General features: G+C 38.4%; 3 protein-coding genes across 4 annotated transcripts; all 3 read right to left on the bottom strand.

The window, feature by feature from the left end:
* Positions 1-527: 527 nt before the first annotated feature.
* On the bottom strand, positions 528-4766 carry LOC131798050 (uncharacterized). Its single transcript, XM_059115720.2, has 5 exons — positions 4736-4766; positions 3481-3549; positions 2570-2815; positions 1813-2071; positions 528-1320 (listed from the first exon to the last, which is right to left on the bottom strand). The coding sequence occupies exons 2-5, from the start codon at positions 3530-3532 to the stop codon at positions 528-530; spliced, it is 1350 nt and encodes a 449-aa protein (XP_058971703.2). The 5' UTR covers positions 3533-3549; positions 4736-4766.
* A 707-nt stretch (positions 4767-5473) lies between these two features.
* LOC131798024 (uncharacterized) lies at positions 5474-10159 on the bottom strand. 2 transcript variants are annotated; one of them, XM_059115693.2, is made up of 6 exons: positions 10057-10159; positions 9438-9571; positions 8235-9236; positions 7755-7985; positions 7241-7487; positions 5474-6931 (listed from the first exon to the last, which is right to left on the bottom strand). In XM_059115693.2, exons 2-6 carry the CDS (start codon positions 9556-9558, stop codon positions 6262-6264), a joined length of 2271 nt encoding a protein of 756 aa, XP_058971676.2. In that variant the 5' UTR covers positions 9559-9571; positions 10057-10159; the 3' UTR covers positions 5474-6261. The 2 variants fall into 2 exon arrangements, with proteins under 2 accessions (XP_058971676.2, XP_058971675.2); XM_059115692.2 differs by having other exon boundaries at positions 7755-9236.
* A 6787-nt stretch (positions 10160-16946) lies between these two features.
* On the bottom strand, positions 16947-20621 carry LOC131798031 (ectin). The gene is made up of 5 exons (XM_059115701.2): positions 20571-20621; positions 19702-19758; positions 18542-18889; positions 17803-18058; positions 16947-17415 (listed from the first exon to the last, which is right to left on the bottom strand). The coding sequence occupies exons 2-5, from the start codon at positions 19751-19753 to the stop codon at positions 17124-17126; spliced, it is 948 nt and encodes a 315-aa protein (XP_058971684.2). The 5' UTR covers positions 19754-19758; positions 20571-20621; the 3' UTR covers positions 16947-17123.
* Positions 20622-21162: the final 541 nt, after the last annotated feature.

Raw genomic sequence — 21162 nt, 5'->3', positions numbered from 1 at the left:
CATTAAATATATCTTTTGCTCGATCGACATGATGCCCACTTTCGAGAGCCTTGGCAAAAATTTTCCGACTAAGGGTGTAAAGGCCCAGAAAAAAAATGAAAAAAATTGGTTAATGTAGTTATAGCAAAACAAATATATCTAAGTGATATGACTTGATAGAAAAGATGCAGACATACCAAACAATAGAATAAGAGGGATGGTAAGTTAGTAAGATGGTAAGTTGGTTAGTTGATAAGATGGTTTTGGTTCTTTACCAAAAAATGTGCGTATCTTACTTTTCGAGCGCGTTTTTTAAATGGGAGGGAATGAATATCCAGTCTGGCATTCAGTAGATTAGATTGCTCAAAGCACAGTTGTGTTTATGGCTGGAATTTAAAAAGGGGTTTCCCTGAGGAAAGATTTGTGGGTTGATTAAAAAAGAAGAAAAAACCTTTATGAGTTTATGTGATTTATTGCACCTCTATATCTAGTGCCTTATTTTCCAAGGTGTTATAAATACATTTCTAGAGTGCAACTGGCAAATTCTTCTAAGATTGTTTAAGTGGGAGCCTTTTTGTTGATTGTTCTTCTTCAGATGGGTCATCGTCAATCTCGGCATCCTCACTGTTCATAACGGGTATGAGACTATGCCTCATGCTTTCTACAGTTCCATATTTTCCATTTCCTTGATAATATTTTTCTTTATCTGGGTCGTCTCCCTCGAAGAATTCCTCTAGAACTTCGGCTTGCTTCGGGAAATACTCGGACGCTGTCGTAGACGATCGGTTTTCGGTGTTTGCGCTCCAGGAGTTTCCGGCGTAATAGCTTAGTTTATCGTTCAGATGACCTTGCGCGTAGTGAGTTGCTTTGCCTACAGCCTTTAAGTATCTCTCATTGTACTTGGCATTGTTTGAGTCATACGAACCTGCCGACCGGTTTACCATTTCCTTTTGATTAATCCTGCTCCTATTCAAGGAATATGATTTATGTAAAATCGCTGGCTTCTTGTGAGCATAAACGGGTTGTTTTGGAAAACGAGCCACAAAGATTGGTCGCACTTTTGATCTAGGCCTGCTTTGATTTCCATCTGACAGTGAAAAGGTAGGCTTCGGTTTACAATAGGATGGATTAAACTTGCCCTTCAGCACGTTTTCCATAGTGTCGTATCTGATGGCTGGCTTGTAACGCGCCACTATGTAGGTGTAACGTCGACCATTTCTCTGTCCTTCCGCTTTTCCGATTCCAAATTCTGTGCTATTTTTCCAAACGACTTGCATGAAGTGAGCAGCTTGTGGCTCATAACCGCCTTTGCCCCAGTTGTAAGTGCAAACCTCGTTGTACCTTTAAAAGACAAAGTTTGTGAAATTAACAATGTTGAGCTTTTTTTTTACACATCATTGCTGTCGTAATTCCCAAATCTATTCTGTATCATGAAAATAAGAGTTTCAAGAACACTTAAAGTATTAGTATCAGTATTTTCAACATCATTCGATTCTCAAAGCTTGGTTACTTCTGAAAAAATCTCCATCTCCGATCCAGTGGGTCAACTAAAACATTTTTTCGATTCAGAAACTGTTGCATATACATGTGTTAATAGTAGCATTATCTTAAAGAGGGCATAGGTATTTTTTTCTGGTACTGACTCAAGATTTATGGTACTCATCAACAGATCGAAATTTCCTCATTTTTGTCATTTGCACCTGTGCTACTTAAAGATACCAGAAACAGTTGATCTCTTGTGGAATTCATTCTGATTAACTATCCAAAGAAACTATGGTAATGCGTCGGTGGGAGAGTAAAATGATTGAGCCATCTAGAAATTGCATGGCTCACCAATTTTTTACTGCGCCATACGCAGTCAGTCCACCCAAGCCGCTTCCTCCTGATGCTAAATTCTCTCCTTCATCTTCCTTGCGCAGGACAAGAACGTCCTCGTGCATCATTGGTTGGTTCTTTGCACCCCTTTTTAAAAGTTTCTTTGCAAATTGTTCAGCTTCCCTTGACATCTTCATGTTGATTCTAAGAGGGGGCGAGTTATGGATTGCTCGAAATCTGTTATGAGACTCCAGTGCTGACTTCAGAAATTCTCTATCTGCGTGTAATATGAAAGGAAAACGAGAGGAAAATATCCAGGATATAACGTGGGATGTAACTGGTACCGATAGCAATTGCTAGAACGTAAATGTTACACCTGACAGTATAAGGAAAGCACAATAGTAAACGAACAGGAAACTGATGACATATAACTGAGGGCGGATACGAGGCTCGCGTATTTCAGAGCATTTATTTTTGTGAACACTGTCAAGAGGACTGAAAGTTGATAGTGGAACAACATTTGGTCAATTAAATCAACCCTCTTATAGAGAATCCCTGAGGCCCACTACTAGCGTAAAACCGCGGTTTAGGTTAGAACTTGTATAAATAAGCGGCCCTTAGAGTTTTAAATTGATTATACCTCAAAACGCGTTTTTTACCTATGCGTTCGCGGGAAGTTGCAAGGGACAGTATTTTCTTAGCCTGCGCAGCCGTCCCTTCCGCCTAGCTATGGCAAAAAGAGACCAAGGAGGCCACTTAAAAGGATAGCTTTTACCTGTTTCTATCCCAAAAGACGGTTTGTCTGTTTGATACCACTTGTCTTTAAACGAGTATGGCTTCGGGGCATGTGCGTCAGGTTGTACCGCAATTGGCAGAGGTGCTGGCTTCATGCCAAAGCTTGTTGATGTTGATAGCTGGGTCTTCTTGACGTTTGCTATTTCAAAGTGTATATCCATGGATGTCTGATCAGGACTTATTTTTCCAGTTCCTTCGATTTTCATGTTTCCATACCCCAGTGATGCTGCAAACATAGATTTACTGTCAAACAGAGGTGCTAATTTACATCAGAGCAGCAGTATCGACTGCACTTTGAGTAAAATTTTGAATGACTTAGTGTTCAGTATTCAGGACTTGTGTCAAACATGAATCTAGCGGTGGGCCTGATTCACGACAGAGGTCTATGTAGTTCACTGGCAAAGCAAAAAACGAAGTTCTTGAAATCGATTCCTCCTCAGATTATTTCTGTGTCCCATACAAATGAAAAAATTTTTGTTTCGTTATTCTAATGTAGAGCTCTAAATTCTCCCTCTTCCTTATTCTCGCTCATCGAACATGTTTTTAAAAAGAAGTCGGTATGTTAGAAAAAGGTTCTACTTTTAGTTTGATCATATGAGATCGAGAAGGCTAATTAAAGCATTTCATGGTCAAATGATAAGTAAAGCTCATATTTTCTTTTACACATATTGGCATACGTTTACATTTAATTGACATCTTTTGTTCTTCATCTTGAAAAGAGGCCCTCACTATAATTGCGAGTAAAGGACCCAAACTATGGGCTGCTTTCTCGTCTCTGGATGAAGTACACGTTAAGTAGATGCATAATAAGCTCTTTAACAGGTCGGAAAAACAGTTTAACTGAAGATGATCTCACTGATATCAGTTAAGTTACATCGCTTTGACTCTTACCTGCCGCAGCTGATCTCGTAGAGACGAAAATCACGCATAGGGTCAGTATCATTGTTTGATGGCGTCTTCCTTAAGAAGAACGACATGAAGACGTTGACGTTTTTGTAGAGTTTGAGTTTTTTGCAAGTGAAAATTAACATCTTTTACTTTTCCGACTAAAGATTGTTTATTGTGCTAAAAATCAATTAATGGAAGCTGCTGACATTCTCAGAAAAAGTGAAAAAATAAATCATTTCTTGTCTGGTCTAAACGTCTAAGATTCTCCGCAGACAAGCACTTATTTTTGGACCGACGATATTTTTTGTCACCAAGATGTTCTAACAGGTATTCTAGCCAAGCGACGCTAGCTGACTGCTCGAAACTCCAATGGTGAAGCAGCTGTGAACTTTAGACAAACGTTAAGTGACGAAGCAAATTAATTGAAATGCAACTCGTAGATAAGTTATTGACTAATGGTTACAAGAACTTCATAAGGAAACCGCCTAGACGGAAATCTTGCTGGCCTCTACAACCTGTTGCACACCAGCTTCGTAAATATGACAACAAGCAAAATCTCTAGTTACTACAGATGACCCGTGGTGAATAAACATATGCAATTAAAGATATGCAACTATTCTTATTTTCTTCAGGCGACAAAAAAGTTTTCGGTCTAAGGAAGAATTCTTAAATATAATAAGAATGAAATATAATTTAAATGCTTCTAACAGAAAAGTTCTTTCAAACTAACTCCCAGGTATGTGTGGATAGCATAGTTGATATAATAATTTTTATAAACCTAAATAAATTTCCTTAAGTCTGCTGGGTGGTGCTTAGAGGGGGTTTAGAAAAAAATGTCTTTTAAACTATATCGGAGATACGTATCGATATTTCTGTAGGCATTCTACCAACACCAGTAACAGAAAGCTCTTTTAGTATATTGGTGTTAGACGGGTTTCCTACGAAGGGTCAAGTGGTAGAATCAGAAATTTGCAAAAACTGATTTGGTCCGTGGTAAAAAAGTTCAGAAAATATCGCGACTGCCATTGAAAAACATGAAGAAATTTCCTTTGATCTAAAATCATGTTAAGCCCATTATTTGTGTGCATTGGGTTATTGACTTTGTAAGCCGGTTGAATTGGCTAAGATAATCAAAACATTAAATTGAATTTAGTATCCTATCGACGCAGTTAATCGCTTTTCCCTTTAAACTGGGGTAACCATAGTTTTGGTTCAAGAAAGCGTAAGATTATTGTGTTTCAGATATATAATTTCTTACCTTTCTTGGTGAATTCGTTTTCACTGTTGCCTTCCTTGAAAACCACTCACACTTCCCATAATGCATCAGAGATAGGGAGGGGGATAAATTATTTCTGCGTCAAATATGTTCCCCTCTTATTGATTGAAATGATATCTTATCTGCTCTAATTTTTCATTCACGTCTTTATCTGCAGTTCAAATATATGACTTTCATATATTCTTAGCCGTTTATTTATCACTTCACGGGTTTATTTGGAACCAACATAATGACCAGCTCCCAGTTGGCTTGTTAGCTCAGTTGGTAGAACGCTGCACCGGTATCGCAGAGGTCATGGGTTCAAATCCCGTACAAGCCTGAATGTTTTTTTCAGGCCTTATTTTCACTACTGCTCAAGTAGTGTGCATTATTGCGAAGATCACTTTCATTCACGTCTTTATCCGCAGTTCAAATATATGACTTTCATATATTCTTAGCCGTTTATTCATCACTTCACGGGTTTATTTGGAACCTACATAATGACCAGCTCCCAATTGGCTTGTTAGCTCATTTGATAGAGCGCTGCATCGGTATTGCAGAGGTCATGGGTTCAAATTCCGTGCAGGCCTAAATGTTTTTTTCAGGCCTTGTTTTCAATACTGCTCAAGTAGTTGTGCATTACTGCGAGGATCACTTTCATTCACATACTGACTGACTCAGTAAAACAAAATTATCTAATAATACACCCCACCAACGCAGAACCACAGTTTCTTTCATTTATTTAAATTAGAGCATGTTAACGTACAATGTAGTCTACAGCCTGCCGCTATAACCTCAAAGGTAAGTAATATTAAGGTTTTGATAGGATTCCTTTGAGGGAGTTGAAAGTTTCTGTCGTATAGGTTTGGAATCAAATTTGGCCCATGACGAAAGTTTGCTCCTTGAATATTATGCCTGGCAAAAGAATAAAATCTTAGTGATGATTTAAGAGATCACTTGTGAACATTTAGAATGTTTTGACGCCTAGCTAACCACGTGATCATAAGGGCTCCAGTACGGTCATAATTGTTGTTGTTATATACCTAGACTTTCTCCAACAAAACGAACACGGTGATTGGTTGATTCTTGGTCACGTGCTACTGATCAAATTCAAATGGATCCCGACCGGGATACAATTGCGCAGTTGTTGCCCGCGCGCCGAATAAAACAATATTAAAGTTTATTCTGGAGCAAATGTTACCTTCAATTGTTACAATTCCAAATGATTTTGTATTCCTTATTGAGGTTATAAAAAGCATGTTTTACTTTTCCATATACTTCGAAATATTTGAAGTTAAGTTAGGACTTATTCATTCAGCAGGATTGACGATTGTTAGTAAAGAAGTTGCGCGGTTTTTGTTTGTTTGTTTTTTCCATATGATTGTTTGAGGGAAAGTCCAAATATATAACAAAGCACTTAATGTATGGTCCCGCGGGAAACTAGTTAGTTTTGTTTTCCCTCGAAACAAAAACTGTTTCCCTTGGGACCATACATTAAGTGTATATTAAATTGTCTTTGCCTTTAATGTTCATTCCTTTCTTCGAGAGGTTTTTTCTGTCTTCTTTATTGTAGACTTCTTTGCATCAATGACTATGTCATCATTATCCGTGGGTGACTTATATGTCCTCCTCCAGTCATCATCATCTCCCGTGATCGAGACATCATCCTCATTGCCCATATCGTCGTCAAGGGTAGCTTCTGGTAAATTTACACGAGGTGACAAACTGTAAAATGTCTTGGTGTTGGCTTGTACCTGCGATAAGTCTCGCACATCTTGTGTATCCATAGTTTTTTCCCATGGACCCAGAGGGACGAACGATACGCTACTTGGAGGATCTGCGGTGTATTGGAAACTACCAAGAGATTGAGCTTCAGGAAATGGTTGGTTATCTTGTTTAGCAGCTCCCTCCTGGAAAAATGTACTTGGATATCCTGTTGACATTAAGCCTTCGTCCTTATCCGCATTACAATATGAAGACAGGAATGAACCCTTATCTACGTTACTGTCCATTTCGAATGCATTCATCACACCAGGTCTGTAGCGTGCTACGATGAAAGTGCAGGGTAGGCTACGGCGTTTGCCAAATGCTCTTCCTATTCCCATGTGACTGGTTCCTTTCCATATTAACTGCATGAAATTCTTGGCTTCGGGTTGAATGGCGCTCTTGCTCCAGTTAAAATAACAGACTTGGCTATACCTGAAGTTAATTTTTTTAAAAACATTTGAGTAACAAAGAGGTTGTTTAAACTGCGTTTCATGGTGCTTGCTTGAATTGAAAGCCTGCTTTACATTCCAGAATATCCGGCGATACTTAGTGAAACGCTAAGAAAAGTTAATTATTTTTCCAACCCTTTTCAAAATAAAGGATTCTCTTCAACAAATAAACGTATGCGAAAGTATACTGTATGCTTTTAGGCCCCAAAAAATATTTAGGAAATCAGAAAAGACTTTTCAGCCGGTCTACTTGTGCAACTTTACGCATGCGCAATGAGATGCACACACTCACCATCTATGGACAGCTCCAGCAGATGTCAATCCTCCCCACTCGCTGCATCCTCTTGCCACATTATCACCTTCACCCTCCTTCCGAAGGTTACGGTTTAGTTCATGGTGCGCAACACCCATTCTAGCTAGTTTTTTGGCAAACTTTTCAGCCTCCGCGGACAGCTCTTGGCTTAGTTGCAGAGGAGGAGCATTGTGTAAGGCTCGATACCTGTTGTGAGCGGCAAGGGCGTCTCTCTGAAAGTACTCGTCTGTGAAATGAAGGTCAACGGACGTTCCATTTCACAATGGCGACTAATTTTGAACGCAAACCAAGCAAAGTAGCGGAAACAGACGTGAAATATAATTTGATCTTAAAACAGCTACGTATCATATTGGAAATATGAGGTAATTATGATTAAAGGCACTGATGAATAATAATCCTGCCTTTAAGGTTACAAGTGTACTCCCGTTAGCTATTAGGAGTCTATATAAGTATCAAGATTCCTAGTCAAACTTCAAAAGACGCTTTTAATTACCTGTCTCGTTTCCATAAAAAGGTGATCCAAAGTCATCAACTGGCATGTACCTCTGGTTTGAAGCTGGGGTTATCGCTTTACCTTGAAACTGACCATCCGCTTCTCCTTCCTCACGGTCGTTGCTTACGTTACTACTATCATCGTTGGCAATTTGCAAATCTTCGACGTCTTTTTCTTCAGGATTTTCTTCAGGAAAAGGTGGAAGGTTTTCTTGTCCGTAACCAACCTTATCTGTGGATATGGAGTCGGTTTCTTCACTGCCGTGATTTTCTTTTGCGTTGTATTCTTGGTGACCAGAAGCATTATTACCAAGGCTTTCTTCTTTAATAATAGCATTAGAGCCCTGTTCAGTCTCATAGTTAAAGTCTGTTTGTTTCTGTTCTATGCTCTGGAGTTGATTCCCACTTTTAGAAAATGTTTGTTTGTCAAAGTAAGCCGAGTCAAGATGCTTTAAACTTACGTTATTAGAAAGAAAATTACCTGCGATTGCTACTGTTCTATTTCCAAATGTTTCTTTATGACTTCCGCTTTGATTTGAAGTTTTATTTCGGTTGTGTCTCAAGAGATTTTCCATTTTATTATTTTCTTGTTTGTGGAAACTCCCAGCAGAAGGGGTGTGATTTTGGATGTTTTTAGGACTCATTGCTAAACTACTCTCCTTGTCATTTCTAAGTGTCGTATTGGTATGCAAAGCCAACTGATTCAGAGACGTTTTTGTCTTATTCACTCTTTGAATTTTCTGAGGGGTATAAGCTTTCTGATGAAAGGAAGTAGTTCTATTCCGAAAAATGTTACTTGCATTTCCTTCCGTATGTTTTGAGATGGTGAGAACATTTTTATTTCCTCTAGAGAATATTAATGGCGCTCCCATCACGATTATTTCTTCGTCTAAAGGTGTCTTCTCTCTTAGAGCTGATGCGTCCTTCAATTGCTTTGTGAGAGGCAATCTTTTGTTGCTGAAACTCGTGAGAGGACTGTCTTTCTTTGGTTTTCTTCCTACAACCCTTGCGGTTGGTATAACAGGACCTTTTGATGAGTGAAACAACTCCCCCATCCTACCCTTGTGAGTTGTATTGCGCCCTTTCAATTGAGCATTGAGGGTAAGAGGTGGTCCTACCATTTCAAGTGCTTTGTGGGTGTTACTGGTATTATTATTGCCATTCCTCCCTCTCTGGTGTCCAAGGTCTTGCATTTGCTTATTGTCATACCCATTTTGTAACCTGCCGTTAACTTCTTGCTTCACCTTGTAGAAAGGCAATGAATTCTTACCTGAAGGATGATGCAACTGTGTTTTCGAAGCGTTTGACTTCTGTGAAATTATCCTGTGCTTTAACGGCAATCTCAAAGCAGAACTCAGTGAATAATCTCCGTTAAACTTTTGTAAAAAATGCGGTATTGTCATCCTTTGTTTTCCTGATATCGATTCCGGGACAAATTTATCCACCTTGTCAAAATCTCTCAGAGATAATCCAGAGGCCGTAGCTGAAGAGATGAATGAAATTTATAATTGTGCAGTACGGGTAGTGTAATTTCCCTTCTAGTTGCTATGAATTTTCTTGCAAATTCGTCAGGATACTTTGGTATGCGATGAAGATATTACATCTTACGGACAGGATTGTGGAAGGGCATCTTAAGCAAGAAATTATTAGTTCATACCTTCTACCGCGATATCATTCTATTTACCTGTTGTAGCGGAAATTGTGCTACCCAGTGTAACCACGAAACAGTGCAAAATACATGCCCACATTGTGTGGTGGAACGTGAATACACCCATGCTGACCCAAATTCTTACTAGAACGTGCATCCAGTGATTCCTCCTTTGCGTTCGAAGAAAAAAAAGAATAAAAAAATGAATCTGACTCAAAATTAATTTGTGACAATAAACCACCGTTCCTCGTTTTCATGATATTTGCTCTAAGATCCACCCATGAAAGACAGCTTTCTTGCAATTCTACGGAACGTCATTATAAACTTCAAACATTCAAAATACAATGTTTCATTCTCTCAGTTCCTCTAGTCTTGGATTGGGAAAAGTATATAATTTATTCTGATTTCACATGTTATTGAAACGGTAAAATACTTCAACAAAAAGTGGTTCTATTTTGGGGGCTTGTGCACTTGTTTTTTCTGAAGCGACGCTCTGAAGGCTGATGGAATAATGATGCCTTTAACTCCCCTCCGAATCCAAACAAATTTTCTATTTGAGTCAAGGTTACGAAAGAAATAAGTATTTGTAAATAGTATCAAATAAATAATAAATTAAAATTGTCACTTTCGTTTACTCGAAGAAAATTCGACTTACCTTTATATAAACGATGTCTATGGGGACATCACTCTAACGGCACCAATTAACTACCCAACGCATATAAACGGAACATAGTTCTCGGTGTGTTGGTGATTACCATGATGTCATGTTTGTCTCTTTTTCTAACAGTCGTAAAGTTTTTTAGTAGTCACGCCCATCCGACATTGTGCCACCAATATCAGCAGGTGAAGGTATTCAAAGGTGAAATTTAATCATCGTCATTTCTGGTCTCCCAACTTTATATCTTAGACCGGCCACCTTGAGGAGTGAAGTCGAGGTTCACTACTCAGCCGTCCACAAACCTTGAAGTTATGCCCGGTAACTTCTACTCATTATAATTAATTTATTGGTGGGGGTGAAAGAATTTAAAACGAAAAAAGGAATGTGATATTTTGGGATAAACACAAAACAAAGAAAAACCTTCGTTGGCAATTGACATAAATAGAACAGTTGATTGTGGACGGAGAAAATTTCAGCAAGCTTCTACAAGAAAGTCGAAGTTTCAAAATGGTAACTACACTTAACTTTAAAATGTCGTATTTCGTAGGTGCTGCGAGCGAATCACGATGGGTTGCCTAGCTTGTTTATATTTAAAGATCACTGCGGGCAAAGCAAAAAATAGTTACAGCTTTTAATCATCATTTGTGAGCCAGAAACTTCATTCATTACCCTAGTGATCTGCTCTGCATATTTCATCATCTCCTCATTTATTTTATCAACTTTTATAGCCACTCGACAATCTACATCGCTTTACCATGAAAAGACAATATAAAACTGACGGTTGCCTGCTCTACGTACTGAGCCTTTGTGAACCACTGAGCCGCAATAAAGTATTTGACATTCCCTGACCAGTTAAGAGCTTCGAGAAAACCATAGCCAGTAGAACCTGTTGTGAATACTGTTAAAATAAATCATTGCTTGTTAATTTTCGCTCCAATTCACAGAATTTGTTACTTTGACAAGTATTTGACACTCACTAATTGTAGATAAATTTAAAGGGGATCTGAACCCTTATGAATATCAACATTGCAATTCAAGAGTACGAATCTTTGAAATTCGATAGCAATTCAAGAAATTTAGAGCGATACTTAATTAGGAGCGGTACTTCACATTTCTTTTGATGTTACAATAACCAACAAAAAGTCATTAGTTAGAATTTTACGGTTTATTCTTCTTACACTATGCTTTTGACTGACGCGTTTTTTTAACAATACCCTCCAATTAACGAGTAAGGTTCGGCGACCAAGCGGAAAAGAATCAATGATTTTAAACAGCGATAAAAAACTTTTTCTTTGAGGTAGCGGCACAGTCTATTGAAGCATCAAATAATCCTTTTTTAACATTAGTCTTAAGCTGCTCTTTGGTCTTTAAGGCTTCCATAGGCTTGTAACGAGCAACAACGTAGATGCAGTTTTTTTCCGCATTTTTTGCCGCAGCAACACCGACGCCGAGTTGTTTGGAAGCACCCCACACAAGCTGCGTGAAATGGGCTGCTTTTTTTGACATCGGGTCAGGATCTTGAAAGTTATATTTACACGCCTCTCTGTGCCTACAAGTGGAATAAGAGCAGGAAATTAGAAATAAAATCGAGTTGCTCTTTCCTAGTAGATACCTGTTCGGACCTGTAAATGCTCTTTGAATTGAATTTTCTATTGTGTAATTCCTCACATGCAGACCCCTTATCATGGTTTAAACGTCTTGAATTTGTCGCGAAAATGAGACATATTTGTGAAAGACCCCAATTTCTTGAAAACCGCTTTTCACCCCTGGATATGTCTCCAACGAACGTCAAACGGAGGTTGCAAATTCATCGTTGAAAATCTTTTTTGAACGCCGTGTGAGTGAGCAGTGCGTCTAGGGATTGTCAAAGTGCTTTTTTGATACCTTACTATCTTGCACCATCACAGTGCATATGTAAATTCAGCGATTTTCGATAAAATACAATAACAGAATTCCTGTAGGGTATCTTTATTTGTGTAAACCTTACCATGTGTCTATGACTTTCCTTACAACCCGCGCAGCTGAGAGTTCAACCTTAGAACATACCAATCCAAGATTTTCTCCTTGACCTATTTGCTTCAGTTTATCAGGCGATTCATGTGTGAGGTTTCCAGTGACAGATATCTTTTTGGCGAACTTGCGTGCCTCCAATACCATATCTTTGTTAAGACTGAGTGGAACCGATTTATGTAAGTTTCGGAAGAAGTTGTGTTCATCCAGGGCTATATGCTCGTCTCGGGAAACTGTGAGAAAGGATCAGTTCAAGACTTCAGGTATTGAACGAACGTAAAACAATTATAACATCAAAAACAAATCCCTCGCTAATAGTTTTCTCCCAACTAATAAAATTACTGGTCCCTCAATTGTTGTCAATAAACTCTTCTAGAGCTTGCTGAGAGTTTCAACAAAGTAGAGGGCTATTACCAACTTGAGCTACAGTTTTAGGCTTGGCTAAATATTTGTATTATGTAATTAGTCATGACTCAAGTGTATGATGATGTCACTTCTCGAATGGTTTGAACACCTATTGACAAATTAAGGGAAAAGATGTTCCACATGCATTCCTTGATGTTAGTGTAGCTCTCTTTGGGAACATGCTATGGTATCCCTCGTGGCGTTACGAAGAAACATAGCGATGTTAAAGCCAGCTAACGAGATCATCAAAAGGTTTTGTTCAAGTCGCTCGATCTCAGTATTGGTGGTCAGTATATCAAACCACACAATTATTTCTGGTACACCTTTTCACGATATCTAAGATTTCTAGTGACAGGATTCAGATTCACCAAGGTTTCTTTGTAATTTAACTGGCATTGAACGGTTGCTGTTCGTATGCTGAGGAGTGCATGCGCGCAGATATATAAACTGACAGATTTTAAAGGTTAAAAAAAAATTGCGAGGAAATAAATCACTTACATGTAAAATCAGGAGAAGTTGTTGGGTTTTTCGTAGCTACTGTGTTTGTTAGGGAAGACTTTGATGGTGAAATGGTTGATCCAGGAGAGGAGAAAGGACTGGACCCAAGGAGAGAGGATGTCTGGGTAACTGCAGCGCTTGATGGCAGTGTCGAGGAAGGACCAAGACTAGCGGGAGATGAAGCTGGATTAACTACTGTTTTTGACGCACTTGGGGTAATGGAAAGAGGAGTTGAAGAGATTACAGCTGATGGCACAGATAAAGAAGGAGCTAAAGTGGACATAGATGAAGATTGAATAGCTACACTTTTTGTAGTACTTGGCTGCACTGAGACCTGACTCGAAGATTTATCAGGTAGCGGTGAAGATGCCGATGACCGACTAGTTTTAGTTTGCTTGTTTGTAGGTTGCGATGAGGATCCGGGTGAGCCACTTGTAGCTGCTTGCTTGCTCTGCACTGGCACCGCTCCGCTGGACTGAGGCGAAGGCGTGGACATTGCAGAGTTAGGAGAGGGAAGGACACCAGTACTGGTCGTTAAAGAGGACTTAAGATTCGCAGAGGGTGTTGGTGTGACTTTAGCAGAGTCCACAGTGGAGCTCGCTGCATTATTTACTGAACTTGATACCGATTTTATTTCACTATGTTTTTTCATACTCTGACTTGGTGCGAGTTTCTTACTTTGGCTGGGTTTCAGGCTTTGGATTTTGCCACTGATTGGTGGTTTCGGTGTGACTTGAAAGTGTTTCCCTTTCTTGGGTTTTGGTGATGCGGATGTGACCTGAGTAGACATCGGTGGTGTCGTTGTAGGTGATGGACTCGGAGTTTCACCAGACTGACCAAGTTTTACATTGGGAGCTTCCTTCCCTTGTTTTTTACCTGGCACTGCTTTATTTGGATTTTTGCCAGTAGTCTGCACGTGAACGAATATCTTCATTTTACCTCCTTTAGTTGTTCCATTTCCCGTTATGGTGAACTGGTCCTTTTTAGTACCCTTCACTGAGCCTCGCTTTGTTGTTTGGACTTTATCAAGAGAAGAACATATTAAGAACTTACGATTACGTATATGAACCTTTTTCCATTCAAACTTCTCCACTATGCTGTCAACTGGATTTGGTTCTCGGTTTTTCCCGAGAGCCAATCTTCCTCTGAACATAATTGTTTTCCTTCTACCCCATGTGAATTTTACAAATTTACACAGTATTTACACTAGGTTTTCATTTTCTTCATTTTTTCCAGTTTTTATAGCATGAGATCTTCCAATACGTAGTGAGTAACTGAACAACTGGGCCGGGTTCGAAAAGGGGGCTAACGTTATTATAGGATTTAGAGGCAACCTTGGCTTAGAGCGCATATGATATTTAACGTTTTGTTAGTTCGTATCTCAATATCACTCGAAACTAACAGGACAAAATTCAAAATAATAAATTCCCTTTGCACAGTTATAAACTGAGTTAAAAATTTACATTAACCCCTGGTTAGGTTAATTGTGTGTTGAGCAACCCGGCCCTGGATATTTCTCATTTTAAACTTCTAGTTCTTATAATGGAAAATTAAAGTGTAAGAGGCACCGTGCAAATAACGTTCATCCTGAGGCTGAGTTTATGTTACGGCTTTGTAGTCTAGGACTACAGTGACAGTTTGTTTCAAAGTAACCACTCACCATAGTTCCAGTAAACGCTTATGAAAATGGAAAGGTATATGACAGACAGTTGCACAGCTTTCATTCTGAAGCGTAAAAATGATCAATTAAAGAGAGAGCCGTGGTTAGAACATTAATTCGACTATGAACTTTGGCCAGGGCAGCGTTATCATTATCCCTGAATCCTTAAAATATCAATATCAGAAGAATCGTGAATCCAGTACAAGTAAGAACCAAAGGCTATTGGTTAACAGAAAAAATGTCTCGGGAATAAAGAGTATCAAATATGTATCATGATCTGAGAAGAAATTAAAAGAAAGTAATAAAAAATACGCGTTCATGTTAAATCCTAAAATGTATTCAATCGATCCCTTATTTTATTTGTGACCCCATTAGTTGCTAATAGTCACAGCCAAAACATAAGCAACACTAAAATAAAATCCAAACATCCCTCCTAAAATCCTAGTATCAGTAAAACAGTAAATATTATCTACGAGATTAAGAAGCCATAACTTACCTGGAACCAACAAAAATTCCAGCCACATAAAACGAGTAATAATTTTATGGACTTATTCACTTAAAACAGGTTTAGGCAAATATAGGATATCAGGACCAGCAATATTGTCTGAGTAAACAATAACCAAAGCTTTTGTCATTCTAAAAAATTTTGGTTACAGGTTGCTGTTTTTCTGTTTGTGGTCAGTTTTTGGTCCATGAGATATTCATTTCAACAAAGCATAGGTCTTCTTGAGAAGTATGTAAGACGAGAAAATAAGTTTTATAACATCTAGCACCTACAGCTTGTGTTTTTGGATTCATGACCATTGTTGAAACCGGGGTGTGAGTTTATTCTCCCGACGCCTGGACAATTAACTGGTCGTTTTACAAAACGAGCTGTTAACGTGCCACTAGTCGTGTTTTTTTATGCTGCTACCTCACCGAGTAACCTTAGAAATAACGTATATAGGAAGTAAAGTTCTTTATAGGAAGTAAAGTTCTTTATAGGAAGTAAAGTTCTTTATTTTAGTCTTTAAATACAGAGAAGTTTTCGAATAGGTAACAAAAAATTGGATAGATTAATCACTTCAAAAATAAATCTAGACTTACAACTGTAATAAAAAGATTCTGAAAAAAAGAGAACTGTAGTGGTATCGAGGGTATCGAAACACATGCACATACCTTAAATCATAGCTTATAAAGTAGATAATCGCAACAGTTCGTCTGAAATATTTTTCCGCCGGTCAGTGACACAGCTATACGTGTATTCAAATCATAGCATTACGAAAGATGCGTTTTTTTAATTTCAGGCATAGTGATAAAGCATCTGAAATACTGGGCGGATGCTGCGGGTTGGACTCCTGTCAACATCACGATTTCGCTTTTGTATCCTTAATCCATAACTTAAGCTGCTGTTTTGCGCGTTAGCCATCCGTCAGAACGATGGTTAATCCTTCCCTTCGCCATTTGCTCGTTAGCCCTCCGTAATTTGCGCTGAAATTCGAAACATCAGCTTTAAAAACCCTTTAATTTATATTAGCGACTCAGTTCATAAAACCAATCTTGTAAAACCTCCAGCGAAGCAGCGATTAGCACGCTTTCTTCAGAAACTCGCCCCCTTTATGCATTTAACCAAGTTATTGGTTTTAATTTTCCACCTGATTGTTTGGGAGATTGGCGGGCGTTGTCTAGAATAATCGAAAAGCGTTTTGAGCCAATGTAATCCTAGATTACTTTTAAAATTAGTTTTACGACCTGATACAAGCTTGTTCTAACGGTAGGAACTAAAAAGCAATTTGATGCATTCCAGCGGATAGGATTACAGCAGATCTTTATCGGAAACCACAGAACACTGTACTCAACCTAAATTTCAGGAATGTCGTGCTGAAGCTAAGGTGTTCCAAAGAGCAACCGTAGCACTTCTCTACAGGTGACCATAACCTGTTGAGCAAATGCTAAGGGCCTGATATGTACCATTTTTTCCCAAAATGGAAGACAAAGGAGTTTTGATCGACCTATCAAGAGACAAAGTGTCCGACAACAAAGTAGAATTGTAATAGAAGAAAGAAAGGAAGAAATATTATATTCGACCACGAAATAGAGAAAAGGACATTTTTCGTCTCGTCTCGAGCGTGTGACAAAAGTGAAATTTTCTGAATCTCCATGAGGAAACGAATGCTTTTTTTCTGTCCCACGCTCGTATGAAGACGACAAACATCCCTCTTCAAAGCCGAATTGCGTGTGTTTCAGCCACTTGAGGTGAGGAATTGACTGCTCATAAGTTTACCACGCGTTTAGATATCAGTTTCAAAATACAGCTGTATTGTTTATTGAACAGCTTTTAATGTCTTAAACATGGTTTGTCTGAACTACGTATCAGTATTGAAACCGAGATGTCCTTAATTACTCTGTTCCAAGTCATAACACACTTCCCATAAATACATATTTAGCATATGTTAAAGAAAAATTAAAGTTTTCTTCTCGTTTGTTTTGTACACGTAAAATTAATTTCAGATTATTCTTTCAAAATAACTTCTTGGTTAGGCGATTGATTTGCTATTGGTCTGCAAAAAGACGAATCAAAAACTCCTTTCTTCACGTTATTGATATATATGAGCTTGTTTCCCAGGTTTCCGCGGGGTCTGTAACGTGCGACGAAATACAGGCAATGCAGATTGTTGATTTTCCCATAGGTGATGCCAACGCCCAGCCTTCTGCTTCCATTCCACGTCATTTGTGTAAAATGTCTGAAGGAATACTTATCTGTCGATGGTGCTTGAAAGTTGTATTGGCAACCTTCGTCATACCTGAGGAGCAATAAATTAAATTGAATGAATAATTTTATATTTATCTCGTTCCTCATCGAGTTTTACTTTTTTAACGAGACACTCAACATTGTACTATGCCGCAAATGTTCTAAAACATTCAGAATTCTTTTGTTAATATATTTTTTTAAGGGAAGTTTTTTCAAATTGTAATTTGTTGGGTTTGACGGTCACATCACCAAATTTATAACGTATCCAATCATTGACAAAGAAGAGGAGCGCAAGAAATACTGAATTCTACTGGAGACAATTTAGACACCTGAGTCGGTAAATATGAAAAATGAGGGGAAACCAGGGTCATAGACGGGAAAAAGTACGAGAAGACAAGATTTAAAAGACGTTAGGGTCAGTAGCCCGCGGATTTCTTACCATCGCTTCATTATCTGTCTCAAAGATTTTCCAGGATCAGGTCGTGTTGTCGAGCATCTAAATCCCAGGTTTTCACCTTCGTTTTTAGAATTGAGTACAACATTTTGTTCTGGGCGTAGCATTTGACTTCTAGCAACTTTGAGAGCATATTCTTGAGCATCTTTTCGGAGGTTTGTATCGAGGGTCAGGAGAGGCGCCTCGTGGATAGAACGATAGTAATTGTGAAGCTCTAGGGCTGTACGATCTAAAGCTGAAACTAAATCCAAGCTCATGGTTAGGGAGTCGTTCTAAGCTTATTTCCTTTTCAAAACCCTTATTTCGATTGCACCTGTCTCACACCACCACCGTAGCCTCTATATTGCCCTCTGCTACCACTGCCATTTCCACTGTCACCAAATGAGCTTCTCACCTCTGTCACCAATACTATTGCTACCTCCACTATCCATTCCACTCTCTCCAACACTCTATTCCCATCGCCGCTACTCCCTCTCAACTTTTTCCAACCCACCGCCGCTAACCCCTCTCAACTTTTTCCGATGCCGATGTCGTAATATTTCTGGGGTCATCTCACACAGCTAACCTTGCCACTATCACTAAAGCTGTCACTGCCCGACCCACTGCCATTTCGAAAAGGGTTTATCCATTGATGATGTATGAAAAGGTTAATGGACGCTACGAACTGAAATATGTTGCTACATTTGAATGTTCTCGACTGATGTGGGTTGAATATTTTACTTACATGGCTCGGAGTTTGTTGAAAGTTTTCCATCAAGATACTCTGGTACATGTGTTGGGGTAGTGACATTCACTGTTGCGCTTGTTGTTGTTGGTGTAGGTGTCGGTGGGTTCCCTGTCACGGACCCAATCGTCGTAGAATTTACGGTAGGAACCGGTGTTGAAGGTAGCGTAGAGGGGGGAATTGTTTCAGATGGAGGAGTTGTTGTCGCGTTTATAGTAGGAGCAAGAGTTTTCACCACTGAAGTTGGGGGAACAGTTGTCTTAGCTGTTAAGCTCAAATTCGACTCAAGGTGAAGGTCTACTTTTAATTTCCCAGCTTCATATGAACCGTTTCCTTGGATTGTAAATTCTGCGAATTTAAAAGTATGTACATTACATAGTTGAATTTTGTGGATGCTTCCTATAGATGCATTTATTAACTTTGTTTCCAGCAAATGACAACAACGTGAAACATAATATGAAAACAAAACAACGAGAGTTAGGAACAGTATCAGAAATCTAGTCAGGATAAGAGTATGTCGGTTTTATCTGAATATACAAATTTTGGGTCCCAAAGCAGAAATACACTTTGAATTTATTTTTAATATTACTTCGAATGTTTTATTCCTCTTATTAACTTAAAAACCGTTTGAGTCTTGGTGTGGGAAAGGAAAATAAAATTTTCATTAAGATTTTGAAAGGGCCTAACGGCACAATAGGTTTACCTTCTTTATCCTTCCCATTATTTTTAATGATATTTATGGTAATAATAAAAATGGTAATAGTAAACATAGTAATAATGATTTTGATAAGATTATAATGTTGATAATTGAACAACAGATAATGATGATATTGCTGACAATGATGGATAATTATTCACCGAAGTGGAGAATAGTCGTAGATATTTACCCAACCGCGAAGCAGCAAGGTAAATATTTACCCCTTTCACCAACACAGTGTGGCATATATACTAATGATAGTAATCCATTACTAACACCACTAATAATAATAACAATAACCCTGAAATTTTGACAACGATAAATATAATTTTTGTTCGAAAAAAATTAATTGAGTTTAGCCTTGACAAAACTTTAAAAAGATCTAATCCTTCCTCTGTACTTGTTAATTAAATATTACAGTGAATAAAACGATCTTTACACTATAAATGTAATTTTAACTTACCATTCGCGGCATATGTTGCATGAATTATCAGGAAAATGAAAGGCCAGCTCATGATGGCTATACGTAAGAGAATAGAGAACTTTTCGGTGTAAAGTTGATTATTCAAATACAAAAACGCAAATTCTTATCTGTGCTTAAACACAAAAGATTCTGAGAAAGTAGGTTTTGCTAAATTTTTGGAGCATTTCAGCGAAATGACTCTCAGAATTCTTAGTTCATGCCTTTTTTGCACAGCTTTGTGTAACGCTCCAGGTATCGTTTTAAATTCCACATAGGCTAGGTGAAGTGATGTTCGACGTAGACTTGGCACCTTTAGAAAGGCGACCATAAACACCCAACTTGTCCGAAATCTGTAACTTTAAAACCACAAAGACATTCCAAACGTTCCCATGCCAGTATACTGTGTATCATGGTCTTGAAAAATGACAATTTTTGTGAGAGGGAGACATTGAGATAAATCTATCCTTTTCCACTTTTAATTTTCTCAATAGATTTAGACACTTATTGCGTCACCCTCAAAGTAAAGTTAGATTTCGTTTGTTTTGTCTGGAGATGTAAAACGATGTACGGAAAGCAAATGAATCTTCTAATTCGTGAAATACTCGTTTATCACCTCAGAATTTGAATCAGACTTTCGTTATTTAAACGTTTTCACTACTTTATAACACTTAGGGAAAAATCGTTAGTAGCTGTCTCTTAATGGCTAATTCGATTCATTCCTTAAGCCTTAAGAAAAAAACTTCTGGAAAGCAAGATCTGCTACGAAATGAAGTCGTTTAGTAACCTTGCGGTAAGTAAGTCACAGCTCAGGAAATGTATCGATTTTGCCTTAGGAAAACAGAAAAAGCCACATCCTCCTCAAAACTCACCTACTCCAGGCTTCAGGAAGGCGTCACAAAAATGCAAATAACTGAATTGCTTTTGTTTCAATTTGTGCAAATATTTGAACAAAACCACCATCAATATTAACTCTACGCTCACTTGAAAGGCGCTGGTATTCAACATGTGACCGAATTCAGTAACTCAAGACCTCTGCTCATATACCAGTCGCAAGAGAATTTGTCTTGTCAACTGGTAGATGTCTTGAAGAGTTGGTTTGACAAAAAAATTAGAATAAAACGAAATTTTCCGAAACACGAATTTATTTGCCAATAGCTCCTTTTCCAGCCAAGTTTTGGTCAGTTTCTCTCTATCTGAAGAGCCAACCTAGTCTTAAAATCTCAGGGTGATTTCACGAATAAATGAGTAAATGAAGTGCAACACTTTATTTCCCAGGGAAAGAGAGAATTCATCTCCTTGCTAGCGCAAATAAATCGATACAACGCCGACATGAAGACGTAACACAGCAACTTTTTATCCTTCAGTTAGACTGATTAGGAATTGTTGAGTCTTATAGCACGACCCAATTAAGCTGGCTATGCTGTTTAAATTATGAATCACCGTAGTGTGAAGCTGGTATCA

This window comes from Pocillopora verrucosa, chromosome 3 (assembly GCF_036669915.1).
Source record: "Pocillopora verrucosa isolate sample1 chromosome 3, ASM3666991v2, whole genome shotgun sequence".
NCBI classification, from domain to species: domain Eukaryota; kingdom Metazoa; phylum Cnidaria; class Anthozoa; order Scleractinia; family Pocilloporidae; genus Pocillopora; species Pocillopora verrucosa.
The sequence above is the reverse complement of the archived record's forward strand: the minus strand, read 5'-3'. Positions and strand labels throughout refer to the sequence as shown.

Excerpts from the sequence above, each read along its gene's own strand:
- LOC131798050 (XM_059115720.2), bottom strand. The coding sequence starts at position 3,532 with ATGATACTGACCCTATGCGTGATTTTCGTCTCTACGAGATCAGCTGCG. Across the intron at positions 2,816-3,480 it reads TACGAGATCAGCTGCGGCAG|CATCACTGGGGTATGGAAAC; the intron begins GTAAGAGTCAAA and ends CTATGTTTGCAG. Across the intron at positions 2,072-2,569 it reads GTCTTTTGGGATAGAAACAG|ATAGAGAATTTCTGAAGTCA; the intron begins GTAAAAGCTATC and ends TATTACACGCAG.
- LOC131798024 (XM_059115692.2), bottom strand. The coding sequence starts at position 9,558 with ATGCACGTTCTAGTAAGAATTTGGGTCAGCATGGGTGTATTCACGTTC. Across the intron at positions 9,237-9,437 it reads CACAATTTCCGCTACAACAG|CTACGGCCTCTGGATTATCT; the intron begins GTAAATAGAATG and ends TCATCTCTTCAG. Across the intron at positions 6,932-7,240 it reads GCTGGAGCTGTCCATAGATG|GTATAGCCAAGTCTGTTATT; the intron begins GTGAGTGTGTGC and ends AATTAACTTCAG.
- LOC131798031 (XM_059115701.2), bottom strand. The coding sequence starts at position 19,753 with ATGAGCTGGCCTTTCATTTTCCTGATAATTCATGCAACATATGCCGCG. Across the intron at positions 18,890-19,701 it reads TGCAACATATGCCGCGAATG|AATTTACAATCCAAGGAAAC; the intron begins GTAAGTTAAAAT and ends TTAAATTCGCAG. Across the intron at positions 18,059-18,541 it reads TTCAACAAACTCCGAGCCAT|TTTCAGCTTTAGATCGTACA; the intron begins GTAAGTAAAATA and ends GCTTGGATTTAG.